We start from the raw sequence: 14,016 nt of genomic DNA on the forward strand, positions 1-14,016 counted from the left end.
TACCATGCATGATCATGTATGATCATGCAGGATTCATGCATGATTCGTGCCTGATCGTGCATGATTCATGCATAATTCAGGCTTGATCCTGTATGACTCATTCATGGCCAGGCATGACTCATTCGTGATCAAGCATGATCATGCATGACTCATTCTAGATCAAGCTTGCGCATGCATTAAGTTTGAAATAATTGTATCCAGAGATATTATCCATCAGGAAAGGTCATGCTTGAGCACGCTCTATTATGCATGGTTCATACTTGATCATGCACAACTCATTCATGGCCAGACATGACTCATTGGTGATCAAGCATGATCATGCATGGCTCATTCTAGATTAGATTTGCTCGTAACTTACGTTATGAATAATTGTCTACAGAGATATTCTTTATCAGGAAAGGTCATGATTGAGCATGCTCTGTTATGCATGACCATGCATGGTTCATACTTGATCATGCATAACTCATTTGTGATCAAGCATGATTCGTTCTAGATCAGGCTTGCTCATGACTTACGTTAGAAATCATTGTATCTCGAGTTTTTTATATATAGTGGAAACCCATTTAAATATAGTGGAAAGCTAAACATGCAAACCTCTCAATAAGACAATTTATAGATAAATTGAGAAAAATATAGATAGCCTGAACTGGGAATCGAACCCAGACCAATTCGGTATCGCGCCGAGTGCTCTACCAGTTGAGCTATCCGGCACTATACAATATTCCATTCAATTTGATCTATAACTTATTGAGCCACACCGTCCATCGTACGGTAATACACCACTTAAATATAGTGGAAAACTAAACATATTAATGGTTAAATAAATAAAAAAACAATTTGTATTCATAAATATTAATTGTTTGATGCATTAAGTGAATAATATGTTAAAAACAGTTTTTAATGAAAGTTCAAAATAAAAGAACCAATGAAAATTGATAAATTACTCTCTATCATTTGTATAGTACGATTAATTATATACCTTAGTTTCTAATACTTACAGCAACATCTTTCAAATAAATAAGCTATGGGAATGCATGTGCATGCATAATAACGCGTGTTCATGTATGGGAATGCCTGATCGTATTTTTCATAAGCAGCCAATATTTAAATGCGACCAAACGTGCTCGAGAGGAATCACAGATTATAAAATCATATGCCTGCTCAGGGAAGGTCATGCATGATAATGTATGGTTATGCATGATAATGTATGGTCATGCATGATCATGCCTGGCCAAAATCCAGGTCTGATCATGCATGACTGGGCACGATCATGACTTCTCAGGCAGAATCATGCATGATCATGACTGCTCAGGCATAATCATGCCTGTTCATGTCTGGCCAAAATTCAGGCCTGATCATGTATGAGATTTAAGCCTGCTCAGGCATGATCATGCATGCTGATTTTTTCCCGGGAACACAATTTTTCTAGTACAGAAGGTCTTATTGAACTTACCTGAGCCATTGTCGCCCTGTAATTTGATTTTTAATATATTTTTCCTACGACTAAGTGGCTGGAATCGCCATTTTTGCCCATTTTCGAGGGCAACAGCTCTCCTGCTAAGATTCTACGGCATCCCTTACTTGCTAACATAATTGTTCTAGTGCAAAGGGTCACATTTAACTTACCTGAGCAGTTGTCACCCTGTTTAACCCTGTAACTTCATTTTTAATACTTCCTTGTTTAGAAAGTCTCTATGGATTTCTTTATAAAACTCTTTACCTTTCACGATTTAATTTCACTGTTCGATTCCAGTAACTCGGAACTTATCAACTTGTCATTCTTGACCCCCACTACGGGCTACGCTCTTCTATTCGATGCGACTTTGGATGATCAGCGTAAGGATAAATGGAGCAGATGTCTATTATAGAGATTTTGATGACGCAGATTTAATTATGGTCCAGATTCTGGTGATTCAGATCTAAAATATTCAGATTCTCGATTATACAGACATTCCTACTTACCAACCGTAGATCTTAAATCAAAAATTAGAAATTTAAATTGGTTTTTACAACAATGCACTAATCCTTAATCCTAGATAAAATACCAATATATATAATCAATTTCATTCAACTTCTAACTGTCATTGAGTATGCCGGACTTGGCAAATTTGTAGAATATATTAAATTATTTTCTTTTTCTAAAATTATTTAATAACAATGGTAAGATCAACAAATTTCTTTTTATTTTAAATGTATATTTATATTTATTTTAAAACATATTTATTTATCATGGATAAATTCGTTTTTTTTTCAGAATTGCAGTATTGAATTGACTATGGTAACTTTTTATGACGTGCTAAAATTGATATGTTTCGTTCATGAAGTCCGTTTAGAGATGGAGAACTCACGGAACGGATACTTCGAATATCAAAATGCATCAGACGATGAAGTACCACAACTTTTAGAGGTATATCAGGAAATGGAACGAGACACAATTGGAAGTATTCCGCTGATGTTATTAGCGTCATGTGCAGGAATAGGAAATATTTCAAATTTGGATGGAGAACTTACGGAACGGGTACTTCGAATATCAAAATGCATCAGACGATGAAGTACCACAACTTTTAGAGGTATATCAGGAAATAGAGACACAATTGGAAGTATTCCGCTGATGTTATTAGCGTCATGTGCAGGAATAGGAAATATTTCAAATTTTGAATTTAAATATAAATTTATTATGAATTATAATTTTTTCAAACTACAAGGGCATATTCAAAAGTATCAATGACTTAAAATTTGCACCAAAAGTTCTGATATATTCCAATGTTAATAAATATTCCACATTGAAAAACTGAAAAATTAAATAATTAAAATCTTCTCAAGTATTGAATAATTTTGACGGATTGTAGCTTGAAATTTGTTAGTCTTCAAATAACAGTTCAGAAATTTCTTGCTCATATTTTATGTAGAGTTAAACAGTATCAGGAATAACTGAAAAATGTTAGAGGATTTGGAGGCATAGTTGAGAATTTTTCGATCGAATTTATTTAGTTTTTATACCTTTCTATAAGTAGAAATTTCTTTAAATGTAAGCTATCTAGCGGTGACTTTAGAACTAAATATATTCAATCACATAAATAAATTTTTATGTACTTAAACTGTAAAATATTGATGGATACATCAAAAAACAAAAAAAAAAAAACTAAAATATAATAAACAAAAGAATTTGTATTTTACTTAGCCAAAGATATAAATGATGAGTTTATTATTATATTGGATTCTTTATAATTTCCTCTAGCCGGTCTATGATTTATAAAATTGCCTCCATGAATAAATTTCGGTTCTCTTCTGTCAAAAAAATAATTTTTAAACTTAGATATTAAATTAATAATGTAATAATTTGTATTAATTTACAACTAAAGAAAATATTGTTTTTATAAAAATTATTTTTTATTTTAATTTTTCAGTGTACAAGAATATTTTTAATGGCAAAGTATTTTTGAGCAAATTCGTCTTTTCTAATTGTTAATAATTACACCAAATAATATCATTCTTATCATAAACTAAATACAAAATGAGAGATTTATAATATGATATATTTTAGTATGCCAAAAAAACTTTTTTTTAAATTCATAACTTTTAAAATTAATTTGAAAAAAAATAATAACAATAATAATTTTGAAAGCCAAATATTTAAACTACAAAGTTTACTTATTTTGCAATACAGTCGTAAAAAAATAGTCTCAAATAAAAAAATTTACAGACTTAAATCTTTAGTTTGAAAAGCAATAAATGGTTAACATTTACTATAAATTAAATATTCAATTCATTCAAAACTACACGAGTTTTAAAAAAATATTTTTTTGGCACAACCGATCACGTATGAGGTTTATTTAATTGGGAAAGTCTTGTAAATTATAATTCAATTGATAAAGTTAAAACTATCTTCAATACTCAACAATTTAACTCTAGATCCTCTTGTAAGAATAATTTTTATTTACATTTTTTCAAATTAAATGTGAATCTATAATAGATTTATATTATGAAAAAAAATATTGCAATGTTGACATAAAAAAATAATTAACAAAAAATATGGATTTGATTTTTTTTATTGATAGTTTTGACTTCTTATATAGAAAACAAAAAAAAAATTCATACTGCAATGTATTAATTTTTTGATTAGCGAGTAATGATCAGAGTTTAAATTTTATATATTTTTCACCATACCTGCACCAAAATATTAAATTTTGCTTTGTTTAGAATTTCTTTTCTTTAATGAGGAACTTACTAATAAAAATTAACGCATACGAGATTCTTTCCACAGACAAAAATTTGAACTTTCAATTACAGATTTAGTGAAAAATTTTATACACACCACGGAGGTAAGTAGGTCTCCCAGTCCGTCGCCTTTTTGGGTACACAGAAAAAAAATGTTTTGCCCCAAGAAAATTTTTACTCGATCCAAAAGTATGAAACCAAAATATTTTACTTCATTTCGTTATGCAAAATATTTCTTACGCCAATAAATTTTTTTTCTGTAGACAATTACATGCGCACCGGAATGTCCTAATTTCCTCCCTTGTTGTGTAATATACTAATTCTGACCAATACCAGTATTTCTGTTCAATTAATTAATTAATAATAGAGATCAGGAGATCACGAATTAATATTTCCAGTAGCGTATATGAAATATTGATATGTAATTATTCATATTTAAATAAATATCATTAACAATTGTATAAAAAATTAAAATTAAGTTTGTTCATCGATATTAAGTTCATTATAAATTATTTAATAATAAAACTTTAACAAGATTTAACCGGTTATACTCTTGACAATATATACTGTTAGTAATTAACATTAATACTTTTTTTTATTGTTATTTAAATATCTATTTTAATTGTATCGTTACACAAAAAAAGGATTTCTTGATGCAAAAAATTTTTACTTGCCTTTAGAATTTTTTTTTTTATTAGAAATTGAAGACAAAAATTTTTTGAGTCAAGAAAAAAATTCTTAGTACAAGAAATCCTTTTTTTTTGTATATAAGTTTTTAATCCGCCATTTTCATAATAGAATCTTCATTATCAGACTCATCAGTATCAACGTCAGTTTCTACTTCTGTTTTTATCTTAATACGTTCTGTTAATAGTCTTACAATCTCTTTATGAACACTAACGCCGCTATCGTTATCTTGAGAAACGGGAATACGTTTAGCAGCACAGTCCAGTGGAGTTTCATTCAAACTATTGAAAATCATAACATTGGACCCGTACTTCAAAAGGATTTCAACGATTTCTTTGTGTCCTTCAGCAGCAGCAATATGTAGAGCCGTTCTACCATCAACATCTTGTACATCCAGATCAGCTCCCATTCGCGACAAAATTTCTACAATATCCTTATGTCCATTTTCCGCAGCCGTGTGCAGAGGCGTGATGTCGCTTTCATCAGTGCAATTTTTGTCCGCGTGATTCTGCAGCAAAACATTAAAAACTTTCGAGTATCCCTTCAATGCAGCAAAGTGCAACGTCGTTTCACCTTCCGGTGTCTTGGCATTGACATCAGCGCCTTGGTACAAAATCAGTGCTGCTATTTCAGATTTTTTTTCATCATCTTCCGGACTGGGGTCAGTACAGCCACCATTTTCATTCAAAACAGTATAATGCAACGCCGTTCGTCCATAAACGTCAGCTGCATCAACATTCGCGTCATGCTGCTCAATTAATACTTTAACAACATTTATAGATCCTCTTCTAACAGCATCACTTAGCACAGTAGAATTGAATGCTACATCCAGCTTAAGACTTAGTAGTAACTGAGATGTCAGTAGCGCATTGTCATTTTCAATAGCAAACGACAATGGAGTTTTGCCGTCTTCATCTTTCGCGCTCACATCGGCGCCATATTTTATTAACAAGTCGACAATTTTCTCCTGTTTATTTTTAATGGCTTTGTGCAATAAAGTGAAACCTTTGCTGGTTATCAAATTGCTTATTTTATTTATCGAGATTGAGTATTTAAGAAAACTTTCAGCTATGTCCCAGTGATTTTTATCTATTGCGACGTAAAGTAAATGGAAAACCATTCGATCTAGAGTATCTTTGAACGTATACCCAAGTTTTATCTTTAATTTTTTCTTCGACTTGCAGTCATCATCAGGATCAACGACATTAGAGTAAATCGAACTACCGGTACTGTAATCAACGCAGTGTTGGATTATGTGTTCAACAATTTTCTTGTATCCTCTTTCCACAGCTAAGTCGAGAATAGTTTTTCTAACGCTGCCGTCAATGAAAATATTTGATCCGCGGTCCAACAATTTAATAATTATCGATTGAAATCCTTTGCTGATTGCAAAATCAAGCGCGGACTTTCTTGCTTTGGTCAACGCATTGACGTTTGTGCGGCTGTCATCCAACAGAACTTGGATCATTCCCTGGTTTCCCAGGTCGCAAGCAAAATGTAATGCCGTGTAGCCTTCAGTTGGTTCCTGGTCACACTCGACATTAGGATCTGCGCCAAATGACAGCAGCATTTCCGCGATTTCTTCATTATTTTTTTGAACCGCAACGTGAAGCGGCGTCCAACCACTAGATTCTCTGACATCTGCTATGGCTCCTGCTGTCACCAGTAGCTCGGCTATGTCCTTCCTCCCACTATCGACAGCTAGATGCAACGGAGTATTAGTGGGTCCATATAAAACTGTGTGTAAAAAGTTTGGAAATGCTCCATTTTTTAGGAGAATATCAACTATCTGGTAATTTCCTTTTTCAGCAGCAATGCAGAGTGGACTCTGACCTGTATCGTCTCTTGTATTGATAAACGCTTTGCGTTGCAACAACAATTCAATCATTTCTATGTCCTGTTTTTCAACAGCATGATGGAGCGGAGCTCTACCGTCTCCATTTTTCGCAACAATACTGGCGCCTCTGTCCAAAAGTAAATTAACGACTTCTCGATCCCCATTTATTACTGCATAATGAAGCGGAGTGTTTGATAATTTCTTGCTTTTACTCTCTACTTTAGCCTCCTTTTCAATAAGCAGCTTAGCAACGTCAGAATGATTGTACTGCAAAGCGTCTCGGAGTAAAATGTAACCATCGCAACATGTTGGAATATTATTGAGACCATAAGATTCAATTAAATCCTTAACCCGCCTGACATTTCCTTTGTGAACAGCGTTAACTAGCATTCGCCACTTGGGATCTTTTGATGACATCATTTTGCTATGATTCCCTTGGGTTTTTAACCTAAAATGACAACAAATATACGGGCGCGTAAATTAAAAATAAAAAAAAACATCAAATAGAAAATAAAATATAAGATACGTAATTTTTTTTACTTACTTTGAGGCATTTAATATTTTTTAATCAAAGTTTGAACTTTTTGTTATTAAAAGCATATAAACATTTACGTGATTGAGTTATTGCAGGTATTGTTATATATTTTGATATAATATGTCACCAATGGGTTTTTGTTAACGATGTAGACCAATTAATTAGTAAAAAGTAATTTTGATTTTTTGTCTGTTGGTTGTTATTGGATTTTTTTATAAAACTCTTTACCTTTCACGATTTAATTTCACTGTTCGATTCCATTAACTCGAAACTTGTCAACTTGTCATTCTTGACCCCCACTACGGGCTACGCTCTTCTATTCGATGCGACTTTGGATGATCAGCGTAAGGATAAATGGAGCAGATGTCTATTATAGAGATTTTGATGACGCAGATTTAATGATGGTCCAGATTCTGGTGATTCAGATCTAAAATATTCAGATTTTCGATGATACAAATAATTAATCTCCCAAATCCTCATATCCTGATGATTCTGATCAGACTGACCTTCCTACTTATCGACCGTAGATCCTAAATCGAAAAGTAGAAATTTTAAATTCAAAAATTTATAAGGACAAATCAAAACTTGTCACCGTCTAAGAAAATCTGTAGAAAATCATGAATCCATCATTTGAATTAAAAATGTTCTTAAAAAATGAGACTTTATCTCATCACGCGAGTAAAAATTAATATATCTCAGGTAAGTTCAAATATTTTTGATATTTACCGCCATTTTTCTCAGCCGTTATATCTGTCATTGTTCACAAAATTTAAAAATGTAAATAAGTGTACAGTACGTAGTTCAGGTTTATTAAATTTTGTAGAAATATTCAAGTAAATTTTTTTGATGATCCAACGCAAGTGCTGAATTGAAGGGTTAAAAAATGTTTAGTTATCGTAAAATTTTATGCTCACGATTAATGACAGTCATAGATTATTAATTTTGTTTTAATTTTTTGACAGCATTTGTCCCTACTGTCCATAGCAAATTTTGTCATCAGTGCAATTGGAAAAAAAACAATAGGATTTTTAACGACTGAAAAAAAAAATTAGTCGTAAAAACTCGAGTGTAATATCAATTCCACAAAATGTTTAAGATTTTATTAATATACTAATATATATATTGAATAAAGTCACATAATGTGTATTAATTTTAATAGAATAAATAGAAATTTTGATAATGCTGACACAGCAGTAGTCATTAGAAAAATTTATTTCTTTTAAATAAACATAGTAAATATTGACAGTCAAAAATTTTAGGAAATTCATGTGAAGAATTTTCAAAAATTTTTTTCTGTAGATTTTTTTATAAATTTTACTGACGACTATCAACTTGGTAATTAAAAACACTAAAATTGTCAGATGTCGACTACTTTGACAGATATCAGCATCATAAATTGTTATTAAACTTACCTTTTATTTTAAATATAATTAAAAAAAATATATATTTTCAATATTCAATTCTTAATAATATCGATTACAGAATCAATTTATACTAAAAAAAAATTAATGAGTCTGAATGCAGCAGACATCAGACAAATTTAAAATTATAAATAATTAAAAAAATTAAATTTATAAAAATGCACTTATTAATTTTTAAATTTTTTAAAAGCGCATTTTTTTGAATTTTATTTTATCAATTATTTACTCTATTTGTTAATAATTTTAAATTTGTCTGATGTCTGCTACATTCACACTCATAAAAAATTACTGTGTAATAATTTTTTTATTCATAAATACACACGTTAAAATTTTTTTTTATATCAAAAAATACTTAAAAATGATATTCATTAACATATAAGTAAATGCTTTTACAAAATATTACTATTTGAAAATGAGATTCTTTCATTATAATTAAGTTATAATAGATATGCTCATATATTTTAATATAAAGTTTTGAATACATATTTTTTAAAAAGTAATTTAAATTAGATTATTAATGCATATACTTTAAAAATTCAAAGCAATAGAATAATTATGCTACATTATTTTTTTAAATACAGATTGGATTTTAATAATTTTTTTTTTTTTTTTCAGAATGAAATAAAAGAGAACAAAAAACTTTAGAATAATCTCTTAATAAAATAAATGATAATAATAATAGACTATAAAAATTATTATTAATTTATAATATTTTACTTAAAGTATGAGTGTAAAGGTACCATATATAGAAAAAAAGTATTTCTTCATGAAATAAACTTTTTACACCAAGAATTCCTCTTTTTTTGAGTACTTTAATATTAGAGTACTTTAGCTTCTAGTCATAAAAATAATAAGTACTAGTATATTGTTAAATATTTTTATGTTGAACTGGCAATAAATTTTATTATTCAAACACTTTTCGTCTTTAAATTTCTGTTTTAAAAAGTTTCATTAAAAATCATCTTTGTCACAGAAAAAAAAAAGGATTTCTTGGCACAAAAATTTTTACTCGTCCCAAAAAAAATTTTGCATCATGAAGAGAAAAATTTTTTGTAAAAAAAAATTTCTTGCGCCAATACTTGGACTTTTTTTAGTTTTGAGAAAATTTTTGTTATACAAAATAATTCTTGTGCCAAGAAATCCGTTTTTTCTGTGCATTTATACTCTATATTAAATAGTAATTAAGTACAAAAATAAATGACGTAAAAAAAAGTCATTAAAAATTAAGTCCAGATTTTAAATTTTTCAAAATTAAAATTTGTTTCAATGATGCTTCCCATACTTTATCATTATTATAAGGATTTTCATAATCAATAGCATTGCAAAATTTACGAAAGTCAATATTTGAAGCTGGTGCATTTTGATGAATGAATCCGCGGGCTTGATAGTATGGTTTGGCGACTTGCAATGCGGGACTTAAAAAAAATGTTGCCGAGTAATTCAATACCATCGAATAGTGTTTCGGCTCTGGTATCAACGGAGATTTTAGTGGTTCCATCAATCCCATATATGAAAGACAATCGTAAACAATAGGAAGTTCTCCAATGACTTCTTTTCCGCAGTAATATCCTTTAGCATGAAGAATTGTCTCCCATTTCAGTGGCGGGGGTGGTTTATTTAAAGCAGATCCTCGATTAGGTCGCAATTTTTCAGCCCGTTTTATTAAATCGATCATTATTATTTCACTCGCTACACCCCATTTTTTATATTTATGAATTATTTGTCCGATAATGGTAGCCATTGACGCCTCATTGACGTCGTAAAAACTTTTAATTGATTCGCCGTCAAATAAAATTTTTATTGTTACATCATAAATAAACGCCTTGTAGTTTTGAATCCCACCATTTTGTAATTCATTATCACAAAATTTTGTAAGGTTTGTATTTTTTTCATCGCTCATTTTTATAAAAATATCAATGAATGATTGTAAAGAAAGTAATCAAACAATTGCCAACAATCACAACAATGACCCCAACTGAAAAATTCAACACAATTTTTTTACAAGATTAATACGTCATTTAAATAAAATTAATTAATTACTAAAAAAATCTTTATTCTAATTTATTAATTAAGTAGACGTACACTAGTTTTTAATTCAATTGTTAAAATAAAAACACAAGCAGATTAAAAAGTCGACGGTTAATTACGTAAACGTAAATCAACTTGTGCCGGAGAGAGAATGAACCTCGGAAATCTCTCCCACTACTGGTTATTTCTAAACTGCGCATGCGTAAGAAAAAGTGAGAGAATATTTAGTACATAGAAGACCCAGAGTGGAAGTAAAAACCAAATTCACCCGAAGTACACAACACGATTTTGTTGGGACAATTTTACATGGAAATTTGCGCGAAAACAATCGAGAGAAAAAAAATCCTACGGCAATGATAGAGTTCTACTAAAATTAATGGTGGAGATCTAGGAGAGAAATTTTAGTAGACTTTTTTATCAGATGATTTTTATCTTCGTTATGTATGCTTTACGCTGTTTTTTTGTTACCTTCTGGAAATTTTCACGTAGAGCTTGCACTGTAGCATCATATGGCTTACACTGTTTCACTGCTTTCTTGCGAACTCGTAGAGCACGATTGAGCAGATTTTTTGCCTTGCGGCATTCATCGTCAAACCATGGTTCCGTGTTTGTTACGATTGATCCATGATATACTGACCTCAGGCAGTTTAGATTCGCTGCTACCTCTAGAATAGCATTTGACCAGTTTTCATTTATCTCATCTACATTTACCAGAATAAAGTCAATTTTGAGTCTTGCCGATTTTGTCATTGCCATTTTATATTCAACAGTCTTGTTCACACTCCATATGATTTTATTTGTCTTGTTCACTATCCTGGTGCATTCTCTAAGGTTCTGGTTATTAAAACTAAAAGCGCTGGTAATTTTTACCGGGTAGTGGTCCGATTTTGAAGTTATGTACTCAACCTGCAAATCAGTAATTTTATGTAGGGTCTCTATTTTAACCCAGATTGTATTATATATTATTTGTTATGCTTTTGACTCAGCGTATTTATGTATTCTACGATATGAAGTATGAAGTATAAACAGTAATACGATAACTCGTCTGAGATCACGATTGGGAGTATGACGTGAATTTTAAACTAATGATAAGTACTTAAAACAATGGATTTCATTCTTGATAAAGTATATTTAGTATTATTGATAGGTCTACATTCTTCTATCATAATCATACTTGACAATGATCCTGAAGTTAACCGACAATTAAAAATTTTCGAATTTTTTTTTCAATAATTCAATTTGAAGAAAAACAAAACTAAAAATATACACAGGTAGAAAATCTAAAAAACTGTAGGTGCAATTTTTAAAAATAATTTATTGTGTTTAAAAAATCCAAAAATTATTAAACGTCAGCTAACTTCAGTATCATTACTTAACACATTATGTTTTTAATTTAATTTAAAAGATCGTAATTTTCTGCATCTGTAGAAAAAAGAATCATTATTACACGGAAAAAAATGTGTAGTTAAAATTACTACAAATGGAGTTCCATTTACTACACTGACTAGTAATATATAGGATAACTACACGTTTAGTAACAGTTACTAATACACTGTGGTACACAACCTGTAGTACCATTTACTACAGTAAGTAGTAATAAGAACTAGCATTAAATAACCACTGTGGTTCATTTTACTCCACAACATAGTAGAATATATTTTATTCGTAATGTATTACTTAAATATCTGTTAGTTAACGATCATTAGTTTTTATGATATTGAAAACGTTATAAAAATATAAAAATTAATCTTAGATTCTTCGGACTTACAGTATATCAAATTAAAATGATATAAAAATGAATTTATTAATGAATAACTTAAAATAATAAGGACTCAAATTTCAAAAGCCTACTTTTTATCAATATCTGATAAGGATAATTTTAAAAATATATTTGTAATCTATAAATTCTCGTATAAGCATAAACTTAGAATAATTAAGTATTAATTTTTATTAATAGAAAATATAAAAACCATCGTTTTAAAAGTTATAATTCTAATAAATAACAAATACTCAATAGGCAATAATTTTAAAAATTGCATTAAAATCACGATTCACTGATAAGAGCATAGAAATAAAATTTAATAGAAGAAGTTGTAGGTGAGGTAAGCAAAAGGAAGAATGACAGGTAATACAAAACAAATTTTTTTGTATTATATTTTTTATATAGGGGAAGGCGGGGCAAAAGGGAGTAGGGTAGGCAAAACGGGGTACCCCAAAAATATGATAAAAAAAAATTTAATATTTTAAATGGTTTTTAAACATTCCAAAATCACTTTTGTAAATATAATTAATCGTTACTTTGAATTTTTTTTAATAAACTTTTTCAAAAATCAATTGTCAGTTGAAAAATATTAATGACGTTTGTTTTATGATAAAAACTATTGAAAAATTTTTTTTCTTCTTTTGTATCCAATAAACATGTAAAATATAATTTTTCTTCATGTAAATTACTTACAAAAAAAATTCGTTTAAAATCCAGAAATTTTTTTTTTTACTTTTTTAGGGGGTACCCCACTTTGCCCGCAGAAATGAAAAATTTTTTTTTTCAACGGTAACTGAAAATTTCTTCTATTTACTTTGAATTCATTAAAAAAAAAAAGATTTAGCATATTTGAGTCCTCGAAAACTTGGTATTTCCTTAAGTACCCCCTTTTGCCCCTCCCGCCCCTATATATTTATTTTAAATTATATATATTATAATTGCAACCTTCGATTTTTAATTATATATATAAATATTTTTAATTATATATATTATTATTTATAATGTTTTATAATATTATTTATAATGTTTTATAATATTATTTATAATATTAAATACACTGACACAAGTTGAGGATACCCACAGAATGGAGTAAAAAAGTTGTAGGTGGCGCTGTTATTTTCTTCTTTCGATCATTTTACCACACATTGGAGTAGATTGTACAAGTAATCTGGTATTGTATACTCCAAAAATAGTAACAGATACCAATTCATATAAAATTGTGTGGTTCCCAAAACCACAAAATAAGTATTTTATACTACATTGAGTAGTTGTGGAAACTACAAAGTTTTACCACATTACAGTAGTAAGCAGAACTCCTATAGTAGTAAAATATCACGCACACTGTGGCTTATGTTACTACAGTTGTCATTGCGGCGACCACAAAGTGTAGTAAAATTTTTACTAGTTTGGTGTGGTAAATTCTACTCCAGCATTTTTTCCCGTATACTTTTCATCCAATCGCTGTAATCATAATAATTTCCACTATCGTGATCTTCACAGAAATATATTATGCGATTAGTATCAAGTT

At 29.6% G+C, this 14,016-nt stretch overlaps 2 protein-coding genes across 2 annotated transcripts; both read right to left on the reverse strand.

Annotated features, from left to right (window-relative positions):
• Nucleotides 1-3,603: 3,603 nt before the first annotated feature.
• LOC130668311 (ankyrin-3-like) lies at nucleotides 3,604-7,771 on the reverse strand. The gene is made up of 2 exons (XM_057470540.1): nucleotides 7,287-7,771; nucleotides 3,604-7,190 (listed from the first exon to the last, which is right to left on the reverse strand). Exon 2 carries the CDS (start codon nucleotides 7,160-7,162, stop codon nucleotides 4,994-4,996), a length of 2,169 nt encoding a protein of 722 aa, XP_057326523.1. The 5' UTR covers nucleotides 7,163-7,190; nucleotides 7,287-7,771; the 3' UTR covers nucleotides 3,604-4,993.
• A 1,525-nt stretch (nucleotides 7,772-9,296) lies between these two features.
• Nucleotides 9,297-10,918, reverse strand: LOC130667730 (uncharacterized). The gene is made up of 2 exons (XM_057469552.1): nucleotides 10,781-10,918; nucleotides 9,297-10,673 (listed from the first exon to the last, which is right to left on the reverse strand). Exon 2 carries the CDS (start codon nucleotides 10,596-10,598, stop codon nucleotides 9,915-9,917), a length of 684 nt encoding a protein of 227 aa, XP_057325535.1. The 5' UTR covers nucleotides 10,599-10,673; nucleotides 10,781-10,918; the 3' UTR covers nucleotides 9,297-9,914.
• Between the last annotated feature and the right edge of the window lie 3,098 nt (nucleotides 10,919-14,016).

The sequence above is a fragment of the Microplitis mediator genome, chromosome 5 (assembly GCF_029852145.1).
Source record: "Microplitis mediator isolate UGA2020A chromosome 5, iyMicMedi2.1, whole genome shotgun sequence".
NCBI classification, from domain to species: domain Eukaryota; kingdom Metazoa; phylum Arthropoda; class Insecta; order Hymenoptera; family Braconidae; genus Microplitis; species Microplitis mediator.

What these genes read in the sequence shown, in the direction of transcription:
- LOC130668311 (XM_057470540.1), bottom strand. Translation starts at nt 7,162, where the DNA reads ATGATGTCATCAAAAGATCCCAAGTGGCGAATGCTAGTTAACGCTGTT.
- LOC130667730 (XM_057469552.1), bottom strand. Translation starts at nt 10,598, where the DNA reads ATGAGCGATGAAAAAAATACAAACCTTACAAAATTTTGTGATAATGAA.